The sequence below is a fragment of the Desmodus rotundus genome, chromosome 2 (assembly GCF_022682495.2).
Source record: "Desmodus rotundus isolate HL8 chromosome 2, HLdesRot8A.1, whole genome shotgun sequence".
In the NCBI taxonomy this organism is placed as follows: domain Eukaryota; kingdom Metazoa; phylum Chordata; class Mammalia; order Chiroptera; family Phyllostomidae; genus Desmodus; species Desmodus rotundus.
This window is the reverse complement of record NC_071388.1, coordinates 98,549,430-98,574,971: the sequence shown is the minus strand read 5'-3', so window position 1 is coordinate 98,574,971 and position 25,542 is coordinate 98,549,430. Positions and strand designations below refer to the sequence as shown.

The window sequence follows — 25,542 nt, the reverse complement described above, 5'->3', positions numbered from 1 at the left end:
AGGAATTAGAAAATGGCAACTACTTTGGGGATACAAATTGCAAAAATAAGCCCCGCTCTGGGTATGTAAGTTAGGAGAAGTTGCCCCTTCCTCAGATGCGATGCTTTGTTTTGCGGCTCACTGCTTGTCCTGGGGAATGTGAGAGGACTCACAATCTTCTTAGCCAGGTACAAGAGTATATGGTAAATAGGTAAAGCCCTGGGAACAGTAAAGTCCTGGGAATAGTAAAATTTGTTTACTTGGCTAGAACCCCTTGCACTTGCTAAGCCAAAGCTGCTGCCTAGCTATTACTATCTCCTGGTGGCTGTCTTATGTGAATATTCATTTCAGCTCATAACAGGGAAAAACCATTAGATTCTCAATGTGCTAGTCTCCCTGGCACCACAACCCCCCCAGCCTAACCCCATAATGTAGAGACCACATTTTCCTCAGGTTCTCAGGTTTGACTCCCAAGGTCTAGTTTACATTACCATATATGGGCAGCCCAGGGATTATGGTCTTATATTTCTGTTTTCAATAGGACTGATTAACTTAAAGGATTCATTTTTGTACTTAAATTTTTAAAATATTTTTTTACCATGCTGAATATATAAGATAGATATGAATTGATACAAAGCATTTATAAAAAAAATTTGTTCATAACCCCGACAGAGTCATTCTGGAGGTTTATGATAAAGAAATAATGCTAAGTATAAAAGAAATGCAAAACCACTATAATTAAATTTTCACTATAGTTTTAGTTCTTATAGATAAAAGTTACATACCAGCTATCATTTAAAATTGAGCATAAAATTTTAGGCAAATTGTGGTAATAATCACATAATAATATGATAACCTTTAAAAATGTCTCTGAAACGCTAAATAAATTGAAACATGAAATATCTATGATGTGTTTTGGTAAGCTCTTGTTCCATAAAAAACCACTACAAATGTAATTGATGTCAGTAACAATCATTTGATTACGTTCACAGATTCTGTGGGCCACGGTTTAAGTAGGCTAACACAATGTGGGGATATTATATCCATGATGTCTGGGGCCTTAGTTGAAACTACTTGAACAGCTGGAGGATTGGAACTCTTTGGAGGCTTCTTTACTCACATGCCTGGGCTAGTGCCCCAAAGATTGAGTTCAGATAGGACTGCCAATTGTGGCTTCTTTAGGAAGCTTGGATTTCTTCATAGCATGGTGACCTTTCAGAGCTTCAAAAGTCTGGCAATTAATTGGAAAGTGGAATGGAAGCCATATTTCCACTGCTTTGGTGTTATTGCAATGGAGACTTTGTTTTATTTTGTTTTGCTTTGAAAGCAACCTTCCAGTGTCCAGTCACAATCTTTCTGTATATCAAGAGACGGTTGTAGTAGATTCCTGATCTTATAACAACATGCTCTTTGGTTCAACAATTGGTTGGCAGTAGTCTTCTGATTCTTTGCTTTTAATAGTAGAAAAAGTGCCTGCTACCCTGATATCTGCTTGGTGGCCTTATTCTGAAAGTTATAGGTGAAGCTTAGGAGTTCATTTCTCCAATCTTTCCATGATTTGATAAGCACCTAGTTTCTTGTATTAAATCACTTTGAGCATTAACACAACTAGAATGGTTTCAATTTTCTAGAACTGCTCCCTGATTACAAGGGTGCTTTAGCCAGTTGTGGAGCTCTGCACCATGTACAGAAAGTTCAACATTGTAAAAAATTCAATTGTAAAACAATAAGCATATTAAAGCTGAGGGGAAATTGTTCTTCTTTATTTTACAGAAAGATTCCCAAATTTTAAAAATTTACAAGCTAATTCTATTGTGTCTTTAAATCAAGATTTGATTTAATGTATTTTTTGAGTAAAAAAATTTATTTTTTTTACCTTTTTAACTTTATTTTCATTGACACATTTTTAAAAAGAGCATTTAATCTTACGAAGAAAAATTGTGCAGATCAGGATGATTTAAAGTCAATAAACCATGTAGGTTTTTCTTTATGTTTTTATTAGTATTCTAGTCAAAGGTTAAGAAGGGCAAATCAGTTCTTTATTATACTACCATTCTAACGTGGAGGTTTAATATTTCTAATTATTACTATTACAGAATCCAATTCTGGATCTTAGTTGATAAGTTTCTATCTGACTGATTCCCCATGGCTCCTAAATAACAATATATTTGGATATTACCCCTCTATTTTTAAATGATGCAACCATACTAGAATAACCAATGTTGTAAAGAAATAAACACTTTTTTTTTAGTTTTACCTCCCAGTCCTGTTTTTTCATTTAATTTTTTCAATTATTGAAATGAACTAAAAAAGTTGCATAAAGTCTTTGTCTGGAAAAGGAAATACATGAATCCTCTAAAATATTCACAGTTATACCTAAAATGATGAAATGCATCTGTTATCATTCATAAGTAAATTAGTGTTTTGTTGCAAAAATAAGTGTATTGCTTAAAATGTCAACCTATTGTAAAAAAAAATAAGAAATAAGCCAAATGCATTAAAAACAACACACTTGAACCAAGATGGCGGCGTAGGTAGACACACTGCGCCTCCTCGCGCAACCAGAACTGACAGAGAATCGAACAGCAAGGGGGACTGACACCAAGGAAATAGAAAATAAACATTCATCCAGACCGGTAGGAGGGGCGGAGATGGGCACCGGGGTGGAGAGGACTCTCGTGGCTGTGGCGGGACTGAGACTGGCGGAGTGTGGGACAAATGGTGCAGGCAGTCCGAGCACTAGCAGACCCTGCGGCCCCACATTTGCACAGATAAATCCAGAGGGCTGGACTCAGAGTGGTGGAGAACGGGGCAGGCAGAGCAGCGGGTAGAACCCCGCGGCACCACATTCGCCCACAGATAATCCGGACGAACAGCGGGGAGTGAAGCAGACCACGCAACCCAGGACTCCAGCATGGGGGAAATAAAGCCTCAAACCTCTGATTGAAAACGCCTGTGGGGGTTGGGGCGGCAGCAGGAGAGACTCCCAGCCTCACAGGAGAGGTCTTTGGAGAGACCCACAGGGGCCTACAGTGTGCACAAGCCCACCCACTCGGGAACCAGCACCAGAGGGGCCCAGTTTGATTGTGGGTAGCGGAGTGAAAGATTGAAATCCGGAGGAGAGTGAGGCGGGCGCCATTGCTCCCACTCGGCCACTCCTCCATGTACAGTGTCACAGCGCAGCGACCAGCATTACCCCGCCCCGGTGAACACCTAAGGCTCCGCCCCTTAAAGTAACAGATGCGCCAAGACAAACAAACAAACAAACAAAAAAATGGCCCAAATGACAGAACACTTCAAAGCTCCAGAAAAAATACAACTAAGCGAGGAAGAGATAGCCAACCTATCGGATGCACAGTTCAAAGCACTGGTTATCAATATGCTCACAGACTTGGTTGAATCTGTTCGAAAACCAGATGAAAAAATGAAGCCTATGCTAAGAGAAATAAAGGAAAATGTACAGGGAACCAATAGTGATGAGAAGGAAACTGGGACTCAGCTCAATGGTGTGGACCAGAAGGAAGAAAGAAACATCCAACCAGAAAAGAATGAAGAAACAAGAATTCAAAAAAATGAGGAGAGGCTTAGGAACCTCCAGGACATCTTGAAATGTTCCAACATCCGAATTATAGGGGTGCCAGAAGGAGAAGAGGAAGAACAAAAAATTGAAAACTTATTTGAACAAATAATGAAGGAGAACTTCCCTAATCTGGCAAAGGAAATAGACTTCCGGGAAGTCCAGGAAGCTCAGGGAGTCCCAAAGAAGCTGGACCCAAGGAGGAACACGCCAAGGCACATCATAATTACATTACCCAAGATTAAACGCAAGGACCTACATCCAAGATTACTGTATCCAGCAAAGCTATCACTTAGAATGGAAGGGAAGATAAAGTGCTTCTCAGATAAGGTCAAGTTAAAGAAGTTCATCATCACCAAGCCCTTATTATATGAAATGTTAAAGGGAGTTACCTAAGAAAAAGAAGATCAAAAATAGGAACAGTAAAAATGACAGCAAACTCAGTTATTAACGGCCACACATAAAACAAAAAGGAGAGCAAACTAGGCAAACAACTAGAACATGAGGGTTGTCATTAAGGGAGTGGGAGGGGGAGAGGGGGGAAAGGTACATAGAATAAGTAGCATAGATGAAAGGTGGAAAATAGACAGGGGGAGGGTAAAAATAGTGTAGGAAATGTAGAAGCCAAAGAACTTATAAGTATGACTCATGGACATGAACTATAGCGGGGGAATGTGGGAGGGATGGGGGTGGGCAGGATGGAGTGGAGTGGGGGGGGGATGGGACAACTGTAATAGCATAATCAATAAATATATTAAAAAATAAATCTTAACATTGTCAATATGGCAACTAGGAAAAAAAAAACACACGTGTTTGCATTCCATATTATTTTAAAGAACCAGAGTCCTTTAGGTTTTGAAAAATCTTAGAAATCACCTAGTTTATCCTCTAATACAATGCTGTTATTAGTCCTACCTCTGTTCTTTGTTTTAATATATTTTATCGATTATACCTATTTCAGATGTGCCATTTCTTTTTCCTCTTTATTCCCCTCTACCCTGCACCCCCTCCCACCAGCATTCCCCTATCTTAGTTCATGTCCATGGGTCGTACATAAAAGTTCTTTGGCTTCTCCATTTTCCATAGTATTCTTAACCTCCCCCCATTTTGTACCTACCATTTATGCTTCTTATTCTCTGCATCTTTCCCCCAATTCTCCCCCTACCCCCTTTCCTGCTAATAATCCTCCATGTGATCTCTATTTCTGTGAATCTGTTCCTGTTCTAGTGTTTGCTTAGTTCATTTTTGTTTCTGTTTTTTTTAGGTTCAGTTGATAGTTGTAAGGTTGCTGTCATTTTTATGTTCATATTTTTGATCTTTTTCTTAGATAACATTTCTTAAAATGTCCGTTTAACATTTCATATAATAAGGGCTTGGTGATAATGAACTCCTTGACCTTCACCTTATCTGAGAAGCACTTTATCTGCCCTTCCATTCTAAATGATAGCTTTGCTGGATACAGTAATCCTGGATGTAGGTCCTTGCCCTTCATGACTTCGAATACTTTTCTTTACAGCCTGTTCTTGCCTGCCAGGTTTTGTTTGAGAAATCAGGTCATAGTCTTATGCACAGGTGGCAAACACAAGGCCCTTGGGCTGGAAATCTGGCCCTCCAGCTTGTTTCATCAGCCCTGGCACCTTGTTTCTACCTGGCAGCAGTGCTGAGCTCCTTGTCCCTAGTTAAGGACTAGTTACATTTATACAGCCCTAAAATTATATTTGGCCCTTTGAAGGCAACGGTGAGGCTGATGTGGCCCCAGGTGAAAATGAGTTTGACACCCCTGGTTTATGGGAACTCCACTGTAGGTAAGTCTCTCCTTTTCTCTTGATGCTTTTAAGATCTCTCCTTATCTTTAATCTAGGGTAATGTAATGAAGATATGCCTTGGCATGTGCTTCCTTGGGTCCAACTTCTTTGGGACTCACTGAGCTTCCTGGATTTCTTGGAAGTCTATTTCCTTTGCTAGATTGGGAAAGTTCTCCATTATTTTTTCAAGTAAGTTTTCAATTTCTTGCTTTTCCTCTTCTTCTGGCACTCCTATGATTCAGGTTGGAATGTTTAAAGTTGTCCCAGAGGTTCCTAAGCCTCTCCTCATGTTTTTGAATTCTTGTTTCTTCATTCTGTTTTGGTTGAATGTTTATTTCTTCCTTGTGCTCCAAACTGTCGATGTGAGTCCCAGTTTCCTTCCCTTCACTGTTGGTTCCCTGTACATTTTCCTTTATTTCACTTTGGATAGTTTTCACTTTTTCCTCTATTTTGTGACCATACTCAACCAATTTTGTGAGCATCCTGATTACCAATGTTTTGAACTGTGCATCTGATAGGTTGACTATCTCTTCATCACTTAGTTGTATTTTATCTAGAGCTTTGATCTGTTCTTTTGTTTGGGCCATATTTTTTTGTTTTGGTGCACCTCTTACATAGTGAAGGGTGGGGCTTTAGGTATTCATCAGGGCTGGGCAATGCATGTTGGTGCCTTGTGGTGCTATATTGTGGGGGCATGGTCCGAGGGGGAACAATGCCACTTGCTCAGCTTTTGGCCAACTTTCAGTCACTTCCTCCACTACCCACAAGCAAATTGGGCCCTTCTGGTGCTGATTCCCAGGTGGGTGGGCTTGTGTACATTCTAGGACCCTCTGGGTCTCTCCAACAAACTCTCCTGTGAGGTTGGGCATTTCTCTTACCACCTTAACCCCCACAGGTTTTTTCAGCCAGAGGTTTTGAGATTTTCTTTGCCTGTGCTGGAACTCTGGGTTGCGTGGTTTGTTTTGCTCCCCCATCTATTCCTCCCAGTTTATCAGCACACAAATGTGGGACTGCCCACTCTGCCAGCCACCACCTTGCCCACCTGGGTCCTACAGCCACTGCCTTGCCTTGAGTCCTCTCTGCCCCGGCTGCCAGTTTCCGCCCTTCCTAGTGGTCTGGATGAATATTTCTTTAACTCCTTGGTTCTCAGACCTCTATACAGTTTGATTTTCTGGCAGTTACAGTTATTTTTGTTTGTTTGTTTTTAAATTTGCTGTTGTCCTTTTTTTGGTTGTGCAAGGAGGCAAATTGTGTTCACCTACACCTCCATCTTGGCTGGAAGTCTCTACCCTGATTTAATGTATTTAATTGTATAAAGTTACAACAATGATTTACTGAGAAATGGCTTATTGAATACCATTGAAATTATTTTTTAACATAGTTCTTGCCAAAGCTTAATAGAATATAAATGAAAATTTAATTGAATACTTAATAAACTAGTCTAGTTAAACAAAGTTTTTAATACACCATGCAAATACTAGGAAGTACAAAGTAGATTAAGCCTGTGCCGTAGAGGGTGATTATATGGTGAAATAAATGTTCAACATAATGCTAAATAAAAATAAGGGCTAGGTTTTTAAAAACTATGAAAATAAATGAAATAAAAAGGCTGCATTTAGCCACATAAAATACAGCCAATATAAAGTAATTGGTTTAAATGTTTGAAAAACCACATTTTACTTTTGCATACTTTGATTTATTTACTTTTTATTGTTTTTTAAAGTATATTTTACTGATTATGCTATTAGAGTTTTCCCAATTTCTCCCCCTTTACCCCCTCTTCACTCTGCACCCCCCAAACCTCCAGCATTCCATCACTTAATTCATGTCCATGGGTTGTACATATAAGTTCTTTGAGTTCTCTGTTTCCTATACCATTTTTGATCTCCCCCCATCAATTTTATGCCTACTAATTATGCTTCTTCTGCCATGTACCTTTTCTCTCCTATTCCTCCCCTCCCCTTCCCCACTGAAATCTCTCCATGTGATGTTCATTTCTCTGATTCTGTTCCTGTTCTAGTTGTTTCCTTAGTTTTTGTTTTGGTTGTTCGTGTTTTCTTTTAGGTTCATTTGTTGGTAGTTGTGAATCTATTGTCATTTTACTGTTCATATTTTTATCTTCTTTTTCTTAGATAGGTCCATTTAACATTTCATATAATAAGGGCTTGGTGATGATGAACTCCTTTAACTTGACTTTATCTGAGAAGCACTTTATCTGGCCTTTCATTCTAAATGAAAGCTTTGCTGGATAGAGTAATCTTGGATGTAGGTCCTTGACTTTCATGACTTGGAATACTTCTTGTCAGCCCCTTCTTGCCTGTAAGGTCTCTTTGGAGAAATCAGCTGACAGTCTTATGGGAACCCTTTTGTAGGTAACTGTGTCCTTTTCTCTTGCTGCTTCTAAGATTCTCTCCTTATCTTTAATCCTGGATAATGTAATGATGATGTGCCTTGGTGTGTTCCTCCTTGGGTCCAGCTTCTTTGGGACTCTCTGGGCTTCCTGGACTTCCTGGAAGTCTGTTTCCTTTGCCAGATTGGGGAAGTTCTCCTTCATTATTTGTTCAAATAAGTTTTCAATTTCTTGCTCTTCCTCTTTTCCTTCTCGTACCCCTATAATTCGGATGTTGGAACGTTTCAAGATGTCCTGGAGGTTCCTAAGCCTCTCCTCATTTTTTTGAATTCTTGTTTCTTCATTCTTTTCTGGTTGGATGTTTCTTTCTTCCTTCTGGTCCACACCGCTGATTTGAGTTCCAGTTTCCTTTCCCATCACTATTGGTTCCCTGTACATTCTCCTTTGTCTTTCTTAGCATAGCCTTCGTTTTTTCATCTAGTTTTTGACCAAATTCAACCAATTCTGTGAGCTTCCTGATTACTAGTGTTTTGAACTGTGCATCTGATAGGTTGGCTATCTCTTCGTTGCTTAGTTGTATTTTTTCTGGAGCTTTGATTGTTCTTTCATTTGGGACATTTTTTTTTTTGTCTTGGCACACCTGTTACATAAAGGGGTGGAACCTTAGGTGTTCACCAGGGCGGGGTAACACTCGTCACTGCACTGTGATGCTGTATGTGGGGGAGGGTCCAACAGGGAGCAATGGCACTTGCTCCACTCTCTGCCAGATTTCAGTCACTCCCTCCATTACCCACAATCAAATTGGGCCCTTCTGGTGCTCCTTCCTGAGTGGGTGGGTTTGTGTACATTTTAGGCCCCTGGGGGTCTCTCCAACGAACTCTCCTGTGAGGCTGGGAGTTTCTCCTGCTGCCACCTCAACCCCCACAGGTGTTTTCAATCAGTGGTTTGAGGCTTTATTTCCCCATGCTGGAACTCTGGGTTACATGGTCTGTCACCAGGTCCACCAGCTGCTGCCTTGCTGGCCAGGTGCAGCTTTGCCCAGCCCGCTCCACACTCCACCGCCTTGCTCAGTCTGCCAGCTGCCGCCTTGCTGTGTGTCTCTCCAGCCAGCTGCCCGTCTCCGCCCCTCCTACTGGATGAATGTTTCATCTTTATCTCCTTGGTTGTCAGACTTCCATATAGTTTGATTTTCTGTCAGTTCTGATTGCTTTTTGTTTTTAAATTGTTGTCCTTCTTTTGGTTTTGCAAGGAGGCACAGTGTGTCTACCTACCAAATACTTTTTCTTTACAGACACTTCTTGCCTGAAAGGTTTCCTTTGAGAAATTAGCTGATAGCCTTATGGGCACTCCTTTGTAAGTAACTCTCTCCTTTCCTCTTGCTGCTTTTAAGATTCTCTCTTTATCTTTAATCTTGGGTAACGATGATGATATACCCTGGTGTGTTCTTCTTTGGGTCCAACTTCTTTGGGACTCTCTGGGCTTCCTGGATGTCTATTTCCTTCAGCAGATTGGGGACGTTTTCTTTCATTATTTGTTCAAATAAGTCTTGCTGTTGTTCTTCTCCTTCTGGCACCCATATGATTTGGACATTGGAAGGTGTCAGGTTGTCCCCGAGATTCCTCAGCCTCTCTTCATTTTTTTTTTTAATTCTTGTTTCTTCATTCTGTTCTGGATGGATGTTTATTTTTTTCCTTTTGTTCCAAATCATTGCTTTGAGTTCTGGTTTCCTTCCTGTCACTGTTGGTTCCCTGGATATTTTGTTTTATTTCATTTGGGGTATCTTTCATTTGTTTTTTCATTTTTCGACCAAGCTCTATCAGTTCTGTGAGCATTTTGATTACCAGGGCTTTAAATTCTCCATGAGATAGGTTGGCTATCTCCTCATCACTTAGCTCTCTTTCTGAAGCTTTGCTCTGTTCTTTCATTTGGGCTGTATTTCTTTTTTTTTATTTTTTATTATTTAATTTTACATTTTTAAATTATTTTCATTTTTTGAAACATTTTTTTTATTGCTGTTCAATTACAGTTGTCTGCATTTTCACCCCACCCCAGAGAAACCCACCTCCCTCCCCTGCCTCCACCCTCCCCTTGGTTTTGTCCATGTGTCCTTGATAGTAGTTCCTGAAAATCCCTCTTCCCACTATCCCCTCCCCACTCCCCTCTGGTTATTGTTAGATTGCTCCTATTTGTCTTGGCATATCTGTCTGGTTTTTCTGTTGGACTGTTTCTTTAATACCTTGGTTGTTGGAGTTCCATGAGGTTTGATTTTCTGGCACTTTTGGTTGTTTATTGATTTTAGATTGGTTGTTATCCTCCTTTGGTTGTGTGAGGAAGTGAAGGGTTTCTACCTACACCTCCATCTTGGCCGGAATTCCTATTTGCTTTTTATTGTTGTTCAAGTACAGTTGTCTCCATTTTCACCCCACCCCCTCACCCATCCCCGCCTCCCACACTTGAACCTATCCCCTTTGGCTTTGTCCATATGTCCTTTATACATGTTCCTTGATGGCCCTTCCTCTATTTTCCCTCATTATCTCTCTCCCCAAACCCCTCTCGTTACTGTCAGTTGTTCTTAATTTCAATGTCTCTGGTTATATTTTGCTTGCTTGTTTGTTTTGTTGGTTAGTTTCCATTTACAGGTGAGATCATATAGTATCTGTCCTTCACTGCCTGGCTTATATCACTTCACATAATGCTCTCCAGTTCCATCCATGTTTAGTTTTATAGTTAAGCGGTAACTCTTGTCTCCCTCCCCTCTCTTTGTAATAATTATGTAACCCTAGTTGGAGGACAGGTTGGTTTGTTGGTTGATTCAATGATGGTTGCTTGCTGATTAGTTTTCTGAAGCAGGAAAATAACTTATTAAAGGTTATTAGGCAGCTCAAACTCTCAGAAAGAACCTTCAAGGCATACTCAGAAACTATAGCCAAAATCAATGCCAAACCACACTGGAGTTGAGTTATTTTTAGTTAAGATACTACTCTGTCAGTGGCTCAGCACTGATGATGCTGGGGCCTGAATGTTACCACCACTGGCCTGGTACAGGCAGACATCTCTGTCATCATACCCACCAAAACTGAAGTTTACATAATTTTTAATTTGTCTTTGTTTCAGGATTTTTGACTGCCAAACAAGGAATTAATAGGCTATACATTTCTGTACTATTTTGCTGACACTTCTGAGGTTTTTAAGCTTCTACTTTTAGGGCATCTTTTTCTGAACCACAGACTTTCCCATGAAGTCAGCTTAATTTTTATTCCTGGCTTTAATTCTTCTATAGCAAAGTTATGATTATGACTTTGCTGTCAAAGTTAAAATGCCTTAAATGAGTACAGGTTTATATTCTCTGAATTTAATGTTTAGTCTGAAACTCACACATTCAAAGAGCTTTTTCCTTTTTATTTATCAATAATTTGTCATTTTTTCAAGTTTAATTTCTATTGCATTTAAATATCCATTTAAGTGGGTTATAAAAAACTATTTGAGACCAAAGTTATAGTCTTCAGAAAAATAATCTTTGACTGAAAACACTGCCACAGGTTTGTCATTGATGAATAGAATTTTTATCTTGGATAACAATATTTAATTAAAAAATTTCAGCTTCATCAAAGTATAGCTGACATATGAAAATGTAAAATATTTAAAGTATACATTGTGGTGATTTGATATATGTATACATTGTGAAAAGATTCCCATCATCTAATTAATTAACGTACCCATCACCTCACTTATTTATTAATTTACTTATTGGTGAGAACATTTAAGTTCTACTAATTAGCAAGTTTCCATTATACATTACAGTGTTCTCAACTATAGTCACCATGTTATACTTCAGATCCTCAGACCTTCTTCACCTTATAACTGAAAGCTTGTAGCCTTTTACAAACCTCTCCCTATTTTTCCTACACCCACCCCTGGCAGCCATTTTCTACTCTGTTTCTGAGTTTCATTTTTGTTTCTTTAGGTTCTGCATATAAGTGATATCATGCAGTACTTTTTTTCTGTCTAGCTTATTTCACTTTGCAAAATGCCCTCAAGGTCCATCAGTATTGTTGCAAATGGCAAGATTTCCTTCTCTCTCACGGGAGACTAATGTTGTATATATTACCCATTGTGTAATATATACATATATGAGTATATACCACATCTTCTTTACCCATTCATCTGTTGATGGACATGGACTCTTAGGTTGTTCCCATAGCTTGGCTATTGTGAATAATGCTGAAATGATCATGGGAGTGCAGATATTCTTTGATACCCTGTTTTTATTTCTTCTGGATAGATACACAGAATTGGATGCTGGATCATATAGTTCTATTTTTAATTTTTTGAGGAAACTCCATACTGTTTTTCATGTGACTATACCAGTTTACATTCCCACCAATAGTGTACAAGAGTTTCCTTTTCTCCATGTCTTCACCAACATATTGCTTTTTGATAATATCCATTCTAACAAGTGTGAAATGATATCTCATTGTGGTTTTGATATCCATTTTTTAATGATCAGTGATACTGAGTATCTTTCATGTACCTGTTGGCCATTTGTACATGTATGTCTTCTTTGAAGACTTCAGTTTCTCTGCCCATTTCATTTTATTTTATTAATATATTTAATTGATTATGCTATTACAGTTGTCCCATTTTTTTCCTCCTCTTTATTCCCCTCTACCCTGCACCCTGCCTCCAACTAGCATTCCCCCACCTTAGTTCATGTGCATGGGTTGTATATATAAGTTCTTGGCTTTGCCATTTCCTATACTATTCTTAACCACCCCCTGTCTATTTTGTACCCACCAGTTATGCTTCTTATTCCCTGTAACTTTTCCCCCATTCCCCCCCACCCAGTGATAATCCTCCATGTGATCTCCATTTCTGTGATTCTGTTCCTATTCTAGTTGTTTGCTTAGTTTGTTTTTATTTTTGTTTTTTAGGTTCAATTATTGACAGTTGTGGGTTTGTTGTCATTTTCTGTTCGTATTTTTGATCTTCTTCTTTTTCTTAATTAAGTCCCCTTAACATTTCATATAATAAGGGCTTGGTGATGATGAACTCCTTTAACTTAACTTTACCTGGGAAGCACTTTGTTTGCCCTTCCATTCTAAATGACAGCTTTGCTGGATACAGTAATCTTGGATGTAGGTCCTCACCTTTCATGACTTCAAATACTTCTTCTTTATAGCTCATTCTTGCCTTTGAGGTTTCATTTGAGAAATCAGCTGATAGTCTTATGGGAACTCCATTGTAGGTAAGTCTCTCCTTTTCTCTTGCTGCTTTTAAGATTCTCTCCTAATCTTTAATCTTGGGTAACTTAATTATGATGTGCTTTGGTGTGTGCTTCCTTGGGTTCAACTTTTTTTGGACTCTCTGAGCTTCCTGGACTTCCTGGAAGTCTATTTCCTTTGCCAGATTGGGGAAGTTCTCCATCATTATGTTTTCTAATAAGTTTTCAATTTCTTGCTCTTCCTGTTCTCCTTCTGGCACTCCTATGATTTGGATGTTGGAACATTTAAAGTTGTCCCAGAGGTTCCTAAGCCTCTCCTCATGTTTTTGAATTCTTGTTTCTTCATTCTGTTCCAACTGAATGTTTATTTCTTTGTTCTGCTCCACACTGTTGATTTGAGTCCCCATTCCCTTCTCTTCATTGTTGGTTCCCTGTATATTTTTCATTATTTCACTTTGCATAGCCTTCACTTTTTCCTCTATTTTACGACCTTACTCAACCAATTCTGTGAGCATCCTGATTACCAGTGTTTTGATATCTGCATCTGATAGGTTGGCTATCTCTTTGTCACCTAGCTATTTTTCTGGAGGTTTGATTGGTTCTTTCATTTGGGCATATTTCTTTGTCTTGGCATACCTGTTACATTGTAAGTGATAGGGCCTTAGGTATTTGCAAGGGCAGGGCAACCCACTTTGCTTCTTTGTGGTGATGTAGGGGAGGGGTCATAGAGGGAATAATGCCTCATGTTTGGCTCCTGCCCCACTTTCAGTCACTTCCCCCACTACCCACAAGCAAATTGGGCCCTTCTGGTGCCGATTCCCTGCCGGGTGGGTTTGTGTACATTCTAGGATCATGTGGGTCTTTCCAACGAACTCTCCTGTGAGGCTGGGAGTTTCTCCTACTGCTGCAATTCCCACAGATATTTACAGTCAGAGGTTTTGAAGCTTTCTTTTCCTGTGCTGGAGCCCTGGGTCATGTGTTCTGTCTCACCCCTCAATTGTTTCTCTGGGTTTATCCGTACACAAATGTGGGATCGCCAGCTGCTGCCTCACCTGCCCGGACTCTCTGAGCTTTCTGGACTTCCTGGAAGTCTATTTCCTTTGCCAGATTGGGGAAGCCAGGTGCTGCCTTGCCATGTATCCTCTCCTCCCTGGCTGCCTGTCTCTGCCCCTTTTATCAGTCTGAATGAATGTTTCTTCTTTAACTCCTTGGTTGTTGGACTTCCATACAGCTCTATTTTCTGGCAGTTCTGGTTGTTTTTTGTTTTTAAATTTTTTGTTGTCCTTTTTTTGGTTGTGCAAGGAGGCAAAGTATATCTACCTATGCCTCCATCTTGGCTGGGGGTCTATATGTAATTAGATTTTCAATTTAATGAAGTATTTATCTAACAGTTATTTAATACAATGAGATGAAGTATGTGACTATGCTCCACAAACTTTTGGTACCATGTTCCAAGTTCAGATCTTAAATCTACCATTTGTTAATGGCATATGTGTAACAGCTTTGTAAATACTTAAGGATAATGCAAAGACCAATTATTATATTTTTGTTATTTTTAACTATGACATTAGTAGGATTTAATACTATGACTTTGAATGAGAATAAGGGAGATGGGAAAAAAAGTAATTCAATTAAATTGTAACTGAAGAAAAATAAAAATAAAAATAAGTTTTAAAAAATAAAGTGTTCATTAAAGACTTCCAAAAAAATTTTTTTGAAAAAGAAAAACCATGTTGGAATAAGCAGATAAAAGTTCTGAAACATAGCTATATGAAGGCTTCTTTAATGATGCCTTATTTGCTTCAACATTAGAATCATGAATAAGGCTGTGACCACCACAAAGAACAAACTAAAAGTGAATCAAATTTTCTATAACTTCCCTAGAATAAAAAAATGACCAAAACTCCATTCCTTTATATATCAGACTTTTTAAAAGTAGCATTACTTCTAAATGATACTAATATAAAAATAAGAAAAATAATTCCAGAAAAAAATGATGCCCATTTACATGATAACAGTCACAAGGACCCATATGTGTGACTATTTAATGTTTAAAAACATTCACATGATAAAAAGAAAACAAAAAATTATATACCTTGGTGTGTAATGATTTATAAAACATAATTTTGTAAAATGATTATTAAACACAATGTTGAATGCTGCCAACAGAACTGTATGGTGATTTTTTAAAAGCCTTTTGAAAAGACATCAAACATTGCCATCTAGGAAACTTGTGTTATTCATGGACTGGTTAGTAAAAATGTTCAGCCAAATGAATATAAGAAAACTTAAAATTGTTGGCTTTTGCCTACCGTACCAAGATCAGCCTTAAGATCTGTTGGCAGACTTAACTTTCTTGATCCTTTAACTGAAACAACAGAAAAAGGAAAAAGGCAGTTGTTAATTATATAAAATTAAAGAGGAATGTGGGGGAACAGTATGTCTTACAATATAATTATTAAAGTCCTGATAAACATTACACTGAGTGAGCATGTATGGGAGCAGAAATATTGTTCAATGTTAGTTTACTGCCACCGAGTAATTATTTAATATGCAAACAGAAACATGAGAAAAGTAATTGTTCTTACAGTAAATATTTTAAGTGTTTCTTTGCATGTTTTTTTTTTTCATATGTAGTATGGGGTTCTTTTTTTTTTACTGATTTTAGGGAGCAGGAGAGAGAGAGAGAAAGAGAGAGAGAAACAGACAGACACAGATTTGTTGTTCCACTTATTTATGCATTCATTGGTTGATTCTTGTTTGTGCCCGAACTGGGAATTGAACCTACTACTAGTGTATCAGAATGACACTCTAACCAGCTGATCTCTAATAGGTAAGGAAGCATTGCAATAAATGTACTAGGTTATATCATAAATAATGATAAGGGCAAAACCTGATAAACTTTGTCGATAATTTTTTGAAATAGAAAGAATATTCTATTACAGATATATATGAAGTAGTCAAGGAAACTTTACTATGCCTATTGCAGGTGAAATGACTTCATTATTGAACACTAATGTTAATTTCAGTAGATAAAATCTTGAAAATACAAAATTTTAAAATAATTTTAATTACATTATAGAAATCAAGCTACCAGAAAGTGTTTGAGTAAACCAAGAAAAGTCCTGTAATTTATTCAAAAACATTACTCATTATTTATCTGTTAATAAAAATTGGGCATCCCATAAAAATATTTAACTGGAATGCATGTTATCATATAGAGCAATGCAATAGGGAAAATAAATTAGGGGGATATTTTAAAAATTGATCCATAATTCAGATGAACTTAAAGAAGTGGGACACTTACTATTTAAAGTAATTTTTTGTTTTTAGAGAGATCGATTTGTTGTTCCACTTATTCACGCATTCATTGGTTGATTCTTGTATGTGTCCTGACTGGGAATAGAACCTGCAACCTTGGCATATCAGGACGATGCTCTAACCAACCGAACTACTCAGCCAGGGAATTTCACTTAATTTTTAAAATATGAAGTAATTTTTTATAATTTAAAGATATGTTTTATAACTTTTGTTTCCACTTTGTTTTTAAATAGGGTGCTTCAACATATCTATATAGTATTAATTATTTCAAAAATGGATTACAAAGATGCTTTTAAAAAGAGGGCTAACAGTCCCTGCCTATTGGTCAATAAGCCCAGATACATACAGCAGGACAGTGACCACACTCCCCATTGTTTAAATGGAAAATTCACCTCCCACTACCCACTATTTAAATGGAAAACTTACCTCCTGTACTCCTCCTTACACTGGCTCTCAAATCTGCTCCACTTTTGGGGATTCCTTTCTCTACTTTGCCACTTACCTTTTTGGCTTCCTACATACTACTTCCTACCTGAAAACAAACCCATCCTCAGTTGTGTACCAGGGAGAGAAGGGGAATGATTAGATGGTGGGATTGTCACGGGAGAAACTCCCAGAAATCTGGTTCTTCTCACCAACGCAATAAAGAGTTACAGGTCAGAGAGCCTATTAGCATGCAAGTAAAGTTTATTAATTCTCAGTTTTAATAGGAAAGCAAAAGCAGAGGCCAGGTGGCAAGAAGACAGGTGGCCAAAAGAGAGAAAGTCCTTTGTTCTGAGGACTTATATAGTTCATGGTGTGGGGGTAAAGAAGTTAGATATTGATTGATGGGTAAACGTGGTTCCAGCTTCCCTCAGGGAGACGTGACTACCCAAATGTAGGTATAAGTGGAGATGTTAACCTGAATCCTTATTTTGTTCTAGACTCTTTTTGTTCATTTTGTACACATGATAGGAGGCAGACAGTTAACCAAAGTTGTTTATAGGTCTTTCTTTGGGCACTATAGTCCCCCTCTCCTTCTCCCTTCCAGGCCTTGGGATGAATACACAGTTTCAAGGTTTTCCTTTTCCCAGCTAGTGGAGATGATACACACAGACTTTCAAGGGCTTCTTCTCCACCTCCTACACTGTCTTGGTGTTCAGAGTGCCTGGCAACGTTATTGAACCAGGCTCAGGACGACTGGGTCAGTGGGTGGCCTTTTGCTTTTAGCCTCCTGTATTAAGTTCTAGTTAGATTGCAATGGTGAGAGCCCTGCCTTTATTTCCCCTCAGGCCACTCATTATACTGTAATGGGGTTAATTAGGGAACTTCTTTAATAACAATGTTAATAACAGTTTTCTGTTATTTATGAATAGAATGATCCTCCTCTTTCCTTGTTCAACTAATAAACTCCTACTTACCCTTCAAGACAGCTAAAAAAAAAAATCATTTCTGATGACAGCCTCAAACTTAAGGCTTATCTTGTGCTATTATCTTAATGTTCATAGCACCTGTGCACATCTCCATTATACTTAACGCATTTTATTGTACTTGGTGTTTTTCACTCTGTCCACTATCCACTAACATCCTGAAACTTGGAGTTCTCCAAAGATAGGGATTATATTCTCAATACCTAATAAAGTATTGATGTAGAGTAGGTATATAATAAATATTTCTTCAATGAGTGTTGGGAAAAAAAACAGTAAAGCCAGAAGGCAGGGGTGAAAGGTTACTCTGAAGAGGTCTAAGAAACTGAGAAAGTATGTTCAAGTGATAGAGTAATATGTTACACATTAACGTTTGAGAAATTTGGGTTGGAAGATGTATGAGGCAAAAGGGAGTAAGAGGCAAGTAGTCTTGGAAATGTATAGAATGAAAACAATACATGTTAACATTTGCAATGTACCCCTGTGAGTGCAGCTCTGAATTTCTTCTTTTTACTGTTCTCTACACTAAAGCAAACACATCACTATCATTTCATATTCTTAGCCAAAGGGGAGAAAATGGGAAATACAGACTTCTCTCTACTCTGGCTCTCTACACTGGCTTAGCACACTGCACAGAAAAGGAAGATGAGAATCCTGGCTCAAAGGAATGTTAGAGATCATCTAGTCTCTAGTACTCTCAATGCAAGTATTCTCCTACAACATTCTTGACATCCACAATAGAAACCTTCAAAGGTATTTTTTAAAAAATCCAATTTAGGGTTTGCTATAATTGCTACAGGATTTCTTTCTCTTGAGCTCAAACTACTTGCCATTATCATTTACTAATTTGTCCCAGTTCTAACCTCTGGAGCCATAAGGAGTAACTGATTCAGGCGCTCACATGCCAGATCATAAAGTACCTGAAGAGACTAAGGGGCACCTCCAGGTACTCTCAGTAGATCAGCAGAAATTTGTATTTAAAAAGTTTTGCAGGTGATACTGATGCAAAGAGGCTAGCAGATCACATTTGGAGAAATGTTTTATGGTTTTACGAACATTAAGCAACTTATGGGATTTTTATTCAGGACTGTTCCACAAAAGGTACTTCCTGAGATGCATCTCAAATTTGCCATACAAGATGTGCCATATTGTCCTTGTTGTTATATTAGCTATAGATACAGATATAGATATCACTTTACTGAGCACAAGGTCATTATGCTTAGTTAGATATATACTATTAAGTTATCAGGTACTGCTTTAATAATTAAGGTTTTTTTCATCATATTAGTATTTGATCTTCTATTTTCTAATAAGGAATAGAACGTTGGTAGTTACAATGATAGTAATGCCCCTATTAGAAGAGGTTAGATGCCTTTTTGTTCCCTCTATAAAGCTCCACAAAAACTTTTGCTTTTCTCCAAGGCATGTTTCCCGATATTTGATGAAGTGAAGCCCAGTGATCAAGAACACAAGTAAATTGGATTCAAATCGTGACTCAAGTATTTGCCAGCTTAGTGACCCTGGACTAGTAGTTTCTTAATCTCAGGAAGATTATGTTTCTCTTCCTCTGTAAAAAGGGGAATAATGATAATCCCCACTTCATAGGAATCTTATCAGTATTAATTAAGGGAATATGTGTAAAGTTCTTAGCATGGTGTGGTTTGTAACGACCATCCAGTATTAGCTATTGTTTTCATTATCAAACTTAGCTGGCAAGAAAAGATTGTTTTCTATGGTATTCTATACCAAAAAAATGATTTATCTGAGCAACATGCCCTACTTAAAATAGAGTGCATAGGATTAAACATAGCACACTTGATAAGGCCTCCAATTGTATCTAGTACTATTATTTACTTGCTCTGCATAATAGTACTTCCTAAGAATCTACCATGTTTTTAAGAATGATGACATCCCACACTTGATTCATAATGGGCTTATTCTCTATAAAAATATCTCATTGGCTATAAAAATCTCTTTGTCATGTTGTGCATCATCACACAGAATAATATCTTTAATCCTTCACACCTTGAAAAACTGCCTGTCTTGACTCACAGACAATAACACGACAACTTGTACCACAGGTCCTCAGCTGTGAGGCAGGGAATAGAGCTGCAGCAGGTGCTGTTCTTTATGATCCTAGTCCTGTTAGTTTCTGGGCAAATTGTCAGAAAAATTCTTGGTACTTTAACATGTTGTGGAATACATTTTTAGAAAGAAAAGCAAAATTAAAAGCAGACAAAATAATTCATAACCGTATACTAAAAAGGTGAATTTTATCCTTTATAAATATTTCTTAATAAATCTGAGTTTTAAAAAGTGTGAAGGAAAGCATCCCCAAAGATAGGGTTAGTCACTTACCTAATCACATCTATCAGCTTCTGGCTTACCTAGAAATTTTTAGGAAGGATAGCCTAAGAGACCAAAGATGATGCAAATAAGTGAAAGGACTGACTGATGGCAAAAACATATTAATATCTATCTATGAACTCAAGCCTAAAGATCAGGTGATGGCCAAGCTACAATAGCACCAGATTACAAACCTTTGCAGGACTATTTACCTCCACTCCTAGATTCTTCTGCCTCCCAAACTCAGGTTGTTACAGTAAAGAGGTAGCGTAGTCTGGTGGCTTATGATAGCTACGCCAGGATGAGGTCATATGCTCAGCCCTGTCTTTGATCTTAGCCCTAAATAGCGACAGAAGTTCAGGCATTACAAAACGTTTTTGCCTAGGGGACTTCACGTATCTTGTTTGTATCATCTCATCAGTCAACTGTAGATTCATATGCCCTTTTTCTGACTCTTAGTTCAATTCGAAGTCAATGGATACATAGTGCAGCCTGGCTCAACAGACATTTTATACTGGCTTCAAATAAGTCTCAGTCAGATCCTTGTTTCCATGTTTGAATCAAAATTTTGGGACCAGAATGAACCCTGAATAAGTCAGAATATGGCTACAGAAATAATATAAAGAGTTGTGTTCAAAGGTTTCAAATATAAAGCTTCTTATTAGTTGTTTCTTGATTAGAAACAACTAGATTGATTTTTTCGTTTCCATGAAGGATTTCTACTTTGTTACGAATAAGCTATAACTAATGTTTAGAAATTTAAAATGGTAAAAGAGACCAAATTCAGTGTCTTTAGGCCATGGATGTTCATTACTGCTTTTATTAATAACTACTACTATATATTATTGAGGATCTATGTTCTAACTTGGCTAAAGTTTTAATGGTAGAAAGTGGCAGGGTAAAGTCAAATTTCTCTGATTCCAAAGCTAAGTCCTTTCCACTAAGCAACACAGTCTTCCTGATTTAGATGTCATCTGTGTGGCCTAGTTATCTTCTGTAAAATAAATGCATCTAACACAGTTAAAATAGAAGTGGTTTAAATTAAAATGTTTATAAAGTTTATCTGGAGATTAACTTGGCTGGTTGAAATATAGTAATGAATTTCATTTGTCTCTATCTTCCCTATGCCAGAAACTAAGATAAAAAAAACCCAAACACCTAGTATGTATACAGGTGTAGTTATACACACACACACGTACACAAACATTTTGGGGCCATTATGCCATGGTGGAATCCTGAAAGGCATACATGACTGTAATTTTGTTGCCATTTTCCCTTTTTGCATTCTTCAGAAGTGGCTAAGATATAGCCAGGCTAAGAGGTATCTTTATTAGAACTTTCTCCAGCACAAAAATGTTCAATGTTATGACTCTACTTTTATTACTACCTTAAAATATGTATTATTTCTATCTAGATGTTAATGAATCAGGGACTCTTTATTAGTATCATATGAACAATTATTAAAGAATTATGAAATTTTATTTCTGTTCTTTTCTATCTTGAATTATAAACTCCCAGAGAGAACTAGGTTGTTACACAGACTTTCTTTAAAGTACAAATAGGATATCAAATAATTCAAGGTTAGAGAACCCTGAAGTCAGGAGAATTGGGTTGGTTCAAACTAAATCATTTACTAGTAGGGTAAGCTTGGACAAATTACAGAATTTTTTTCTTGGCCATAATTTCTCCTGAGAATAATACCAATGACAGGGTTGCTGTAGGATTAAATAATACACGTTTGTTTTAAAGTGCTATAGTAATGTTGATTTTACCATTTTTAGCAAACAAGGCTTAATAATACAAAAGGTGGTGACAATTTGTTGATTTTTATGACCTCTAAAAACTAAAAATTATTTTCAAATTCAGTTTTTCCTGGAACTTAAATGAAACTTAAGCTGTGTTTCTGATGTTTAATGCAAAGTATATTTCTTAAGTTCTTTTGAATTTCTTGGTTAAAATATTGTCTGCTCATGACTCAGCAGCTTCTCACTTTTTCATCGCTTGGATGTTACATAATTTTAATTTTGATTATTTTTTATAACTCATGTTTTTCATTTTATTAATAAAATCAGGAAAAAGTCATAGGCTTTACAACTAAATGTAACTAAGCTGGAATTCTCCACAGAGAAAGGCATATGACAGAATTGCTGTAGTACATAAGAAAAAAAACTACTACTAAAAAGTGTTGGTTGCAATTATCTTTAGGTTTCTTGGCTGATGAATTTATTTGGTGTCTAGAACATTGGTAATTCATGTTTTTAAAATATTTTATTTATTCATTTCTAGAGAGCAGGAGAAAGAGAAGGAGAGAAATATTGATGTGAGAGAGAAACATTGATCGGTTGCCTCTCATATGCAGCCCAACTTGGGGACTGAACCCACACCCCAGGTATATATGCCTTGACCAGGAATTGAACCAGCAACCTTTTGCCTTGTATAACAACGCCCAACCAACTGAGAGCCACACTGGCCAGGGCAGTAATTCAAGTTTTTTAAAGTTGCAGATCTGGTCACAACCATTTTGTAATGGTTTCCTAATCTAAGGAAGCTGTGTAACTTGTGTTTGATTATGAGTTGGTCCCTATGAGCTTCATCAAATATTCAATGACTGCATAAAATTTAGACTATAGGATCTTACTACTTTCTGCTCACTATTTTTGAGAGAACATTGCTCCTTTGAGGCCATTATTTCATGGAGTTTCCATGATCATTATAGTTGTTTCTGATCACAGAACATATTTAATTATGTTAGGAAGAATTATGGAGAATTTTTACAAAACCACTTTACTTTTTGACTCTTAAGTTTTCCCTGAATTGTCTGTTGGTCTTTCCATATTTTCTTACCAGCCTGATAAAATAACTCAGATACAGAGCAGGAAAATAACACTATCAAAATTCTATGGAACATTTCAAAATTGTTCACAAAACCCTTAGGAATTTCTGCTTTCCTTCTAACGAAGTCAGTGTCTCTGGTTTTAACCATTGCTTCAGGGAAATTTGTCTTCATTCATTATGAGGGACCTGTGTTTTCAGCAAAACAAATAAGAATAAAGCTTTTGATACAAATTGTGAAGTCTAGAAAGTTGTGAAGGTATCAATAACTTGTTTGTTTATACAAGACATTTTCACTTTCACCTGGCAAGTGATGTACTTGATTCCTCTGTCTCACAGCTGGTATCTCATTCCTATAAAAGCCTGGTGCTGCCTCAGGAGTTCTGGTAGGAAGTCCTAAAGAAAAGGAATAAAAAACAATTGACATGTAATTTCCTAGTCCAAGTGAACCAAGAATTTTTACCTTAGAGGAGAATTTCATGATAACTACTTAGAAGGGTCATTAGTTGATGCCTTTATCTGTGCATTTTGATATGGACCCAACAGAACACTGTTTGGAGGGAAAACGACTTCTTTGAAGGATGTAGTGAGGTTCTGGGTACACAGAATCAAACAGGAAGAGCATTCAGAATAGGCTATTAGACGCAGGTGAAACCCAGATTTGAGGACAGAGCTGGTTACTTCCTTGTTAGTATTTTGTGACATTTACCTCTATGATATTTTAATAAAGATATGTTTACTAAAGATGCCTAAATAAGTATTTTTAATAAAGATGAATATTTCTATCACCATAGCCCTCAGCTGAACTTAATAGCATAGTAAGTTTATTGTATATTGTGGATAGTGAGACTCATGAGGATGGATGGCCATATAGGTAGCAACAATATTAGGACCTAATGCCAGTCTAGAAAAAGATATTCATCTGAGAAAACGACTTTTAAAGGCACAGTTTCAAGGAGGACAAAGTAGAAAATGCATATCTGTGAGCAGACATAACCCTACAGTTGAAGGCTTGGTTAGTTTTCAACTCTTTGTTCAAAGAAAAAGGTGCTGTTTCCTAGGGGCTTGCAGTACTGTGCCAGGACCTAGTGGAACTAGGACTGAATGTTAGCTCCTGCTCACCCCCTTGGGTGGGAGGTATGTTTATGTAGTACACAAAGTGCACACGACCTTACCTGCTAAGCAGAAAAGGGTTACAGGGTTTTAAGAAAAAAACATTAGCAATTTGTAAAATTATTAGTTTAACGTTGGTTTCTGTAGGTAGACTGCCAGTTGCATTTGGCATGGAGTATGTTTATCTTGTTCACTAGTTTATTCTTAGTGGATAGCAATTTATCTACCTAATTGTAGGTATTTAAAATTATTTGTTGAATAGTTTATGAATAATTAAATATTAAATGATTATATTATCCTAGAAGCTAAGAACATCAGTATTCTCTTTGGTTCATTGGGATTCTTTCAGCTCCTAAATCCTACTCTGTCCTCTCTCATTATCCTAAAGGATATATTTATAGTCCAAAACTTAACTCTATTTTACCTGTAGTTTATTGGGCTAAAAGGGGGTTTGAGGTCCATGTAGAAAATCAGAGTTATAAAATGATTACTGTTCTCCAGCTTCTGTAATTCCCAACCTCTCTTGCTCAGCGATATTTGTGTCAATATTTTAATCTGTTTTTAGCAGACTTTAAAGAGATGAGCGTCTGAGATCCCAAAATAGATACTGAGAAATGAAGTAACTACTGAAAAGAATATTTAAAAAAGTTTCACAGAGCCATGGTTCTCAAGCAGTCTGGAGACCAGAGGATTGGCATCACCTGAGAACTTGATAGAAAGGCAAAATCTCAGGCCCCACTCTAGACTTACTGAATTAAAATCTAGCTCTGGCAACCAGCAATCCGAGTTTTAACAAACTCTTCACATGATTTTGATACAGACCTAAGTTTTCAGGATCACTGCACTAAAGAAAAAAAAAAAGACAAGAAAAGTACTGGCTTTTAAGTATTTTGTATGCATAAAAAGGGGAGATATACCCAGATACAAGCATAAAACTGCCATTATTAGTCAGACCTAATGAACTGTTTCTGAGTGTTATAAATCAAGGAGACTTGTTAGGTGGCATGGCTGCTTTTCTTAATTTTTCAAAAGTTAGAATGTATTACAAATATTCTAGTATCTCTTAACAATATATTGATCCTGTCATTCATAAGTTATCTAAACAATTTAATTATTTATATTTTCATTCTTTTCTACCTCTAGAGACAATAAGCTTCATGGGTTTTTTGAACTATTGATAAAAGTCTTAAATTTACTTTCTTCATAGTTACATTTTAGTTTTATGAGATGGGGCTTAAAAAGTCTGCATTTATCCTAACTATTCCTTTCCTGAGAATCTAGATTGGATGCAGCAATTCCAATAACAATAGCAAGAGACTGTAGTATGTAGTTTTATGTATATGTGTTGCTATAGTATGCTGGAAATAGCATTAGACTGCTGGAAATATATTAGACACATTCTCCTTTTTGGGCTTAAAAAGACCCCTTACTACACAAAATTACTTATTTTTCTTTTTCATGGGAAATGAATTAAATAAGCAAATATTGATTATTTCTAATATTCTTTTTTATTGTTGTTCAAGTATAGTTGTTGTCCAATATTCTTAAGATAAATTAAACTGTTAGCCCTTTCCCCAGAAAAAAAAAATTTA

General features: G+C 37.2%; 1 protein-coding gene across 4 annotated transcripts in view; it reads right to left on the bottom strand.

Annotated features, from left to right (window-relative positions):
* STXBP5L (syntaxin binding protein 5L) overlaps positions 1–25,542 on the bottom strand; it is a 352,782-nt gene that overhangs the window by 44,283 nt on the left and 282,957 nt on the right. For 3 of the 4 annotated variants that reach the window (XM_045185997.3, XM_045185999.3, XM_045186000.3), the window contains 2 exons: positions 23,141–23,233; positions 15,250–15,300 (listed from right to left, as the gene is read on the bottom strand). In XM_045185997.3, coding sequence (XP_045041932.2) covers positions 15,250–15,300; positions 23,141–23,233 — 144 coding nt within the window. The remainder of the gene's footprint in view (positions 1–15,249; positions 15,301–23,140; positions 23,234–25,542) is intronic. The other variant, XM_045185998.3, reaches the window with a different exon arrangement.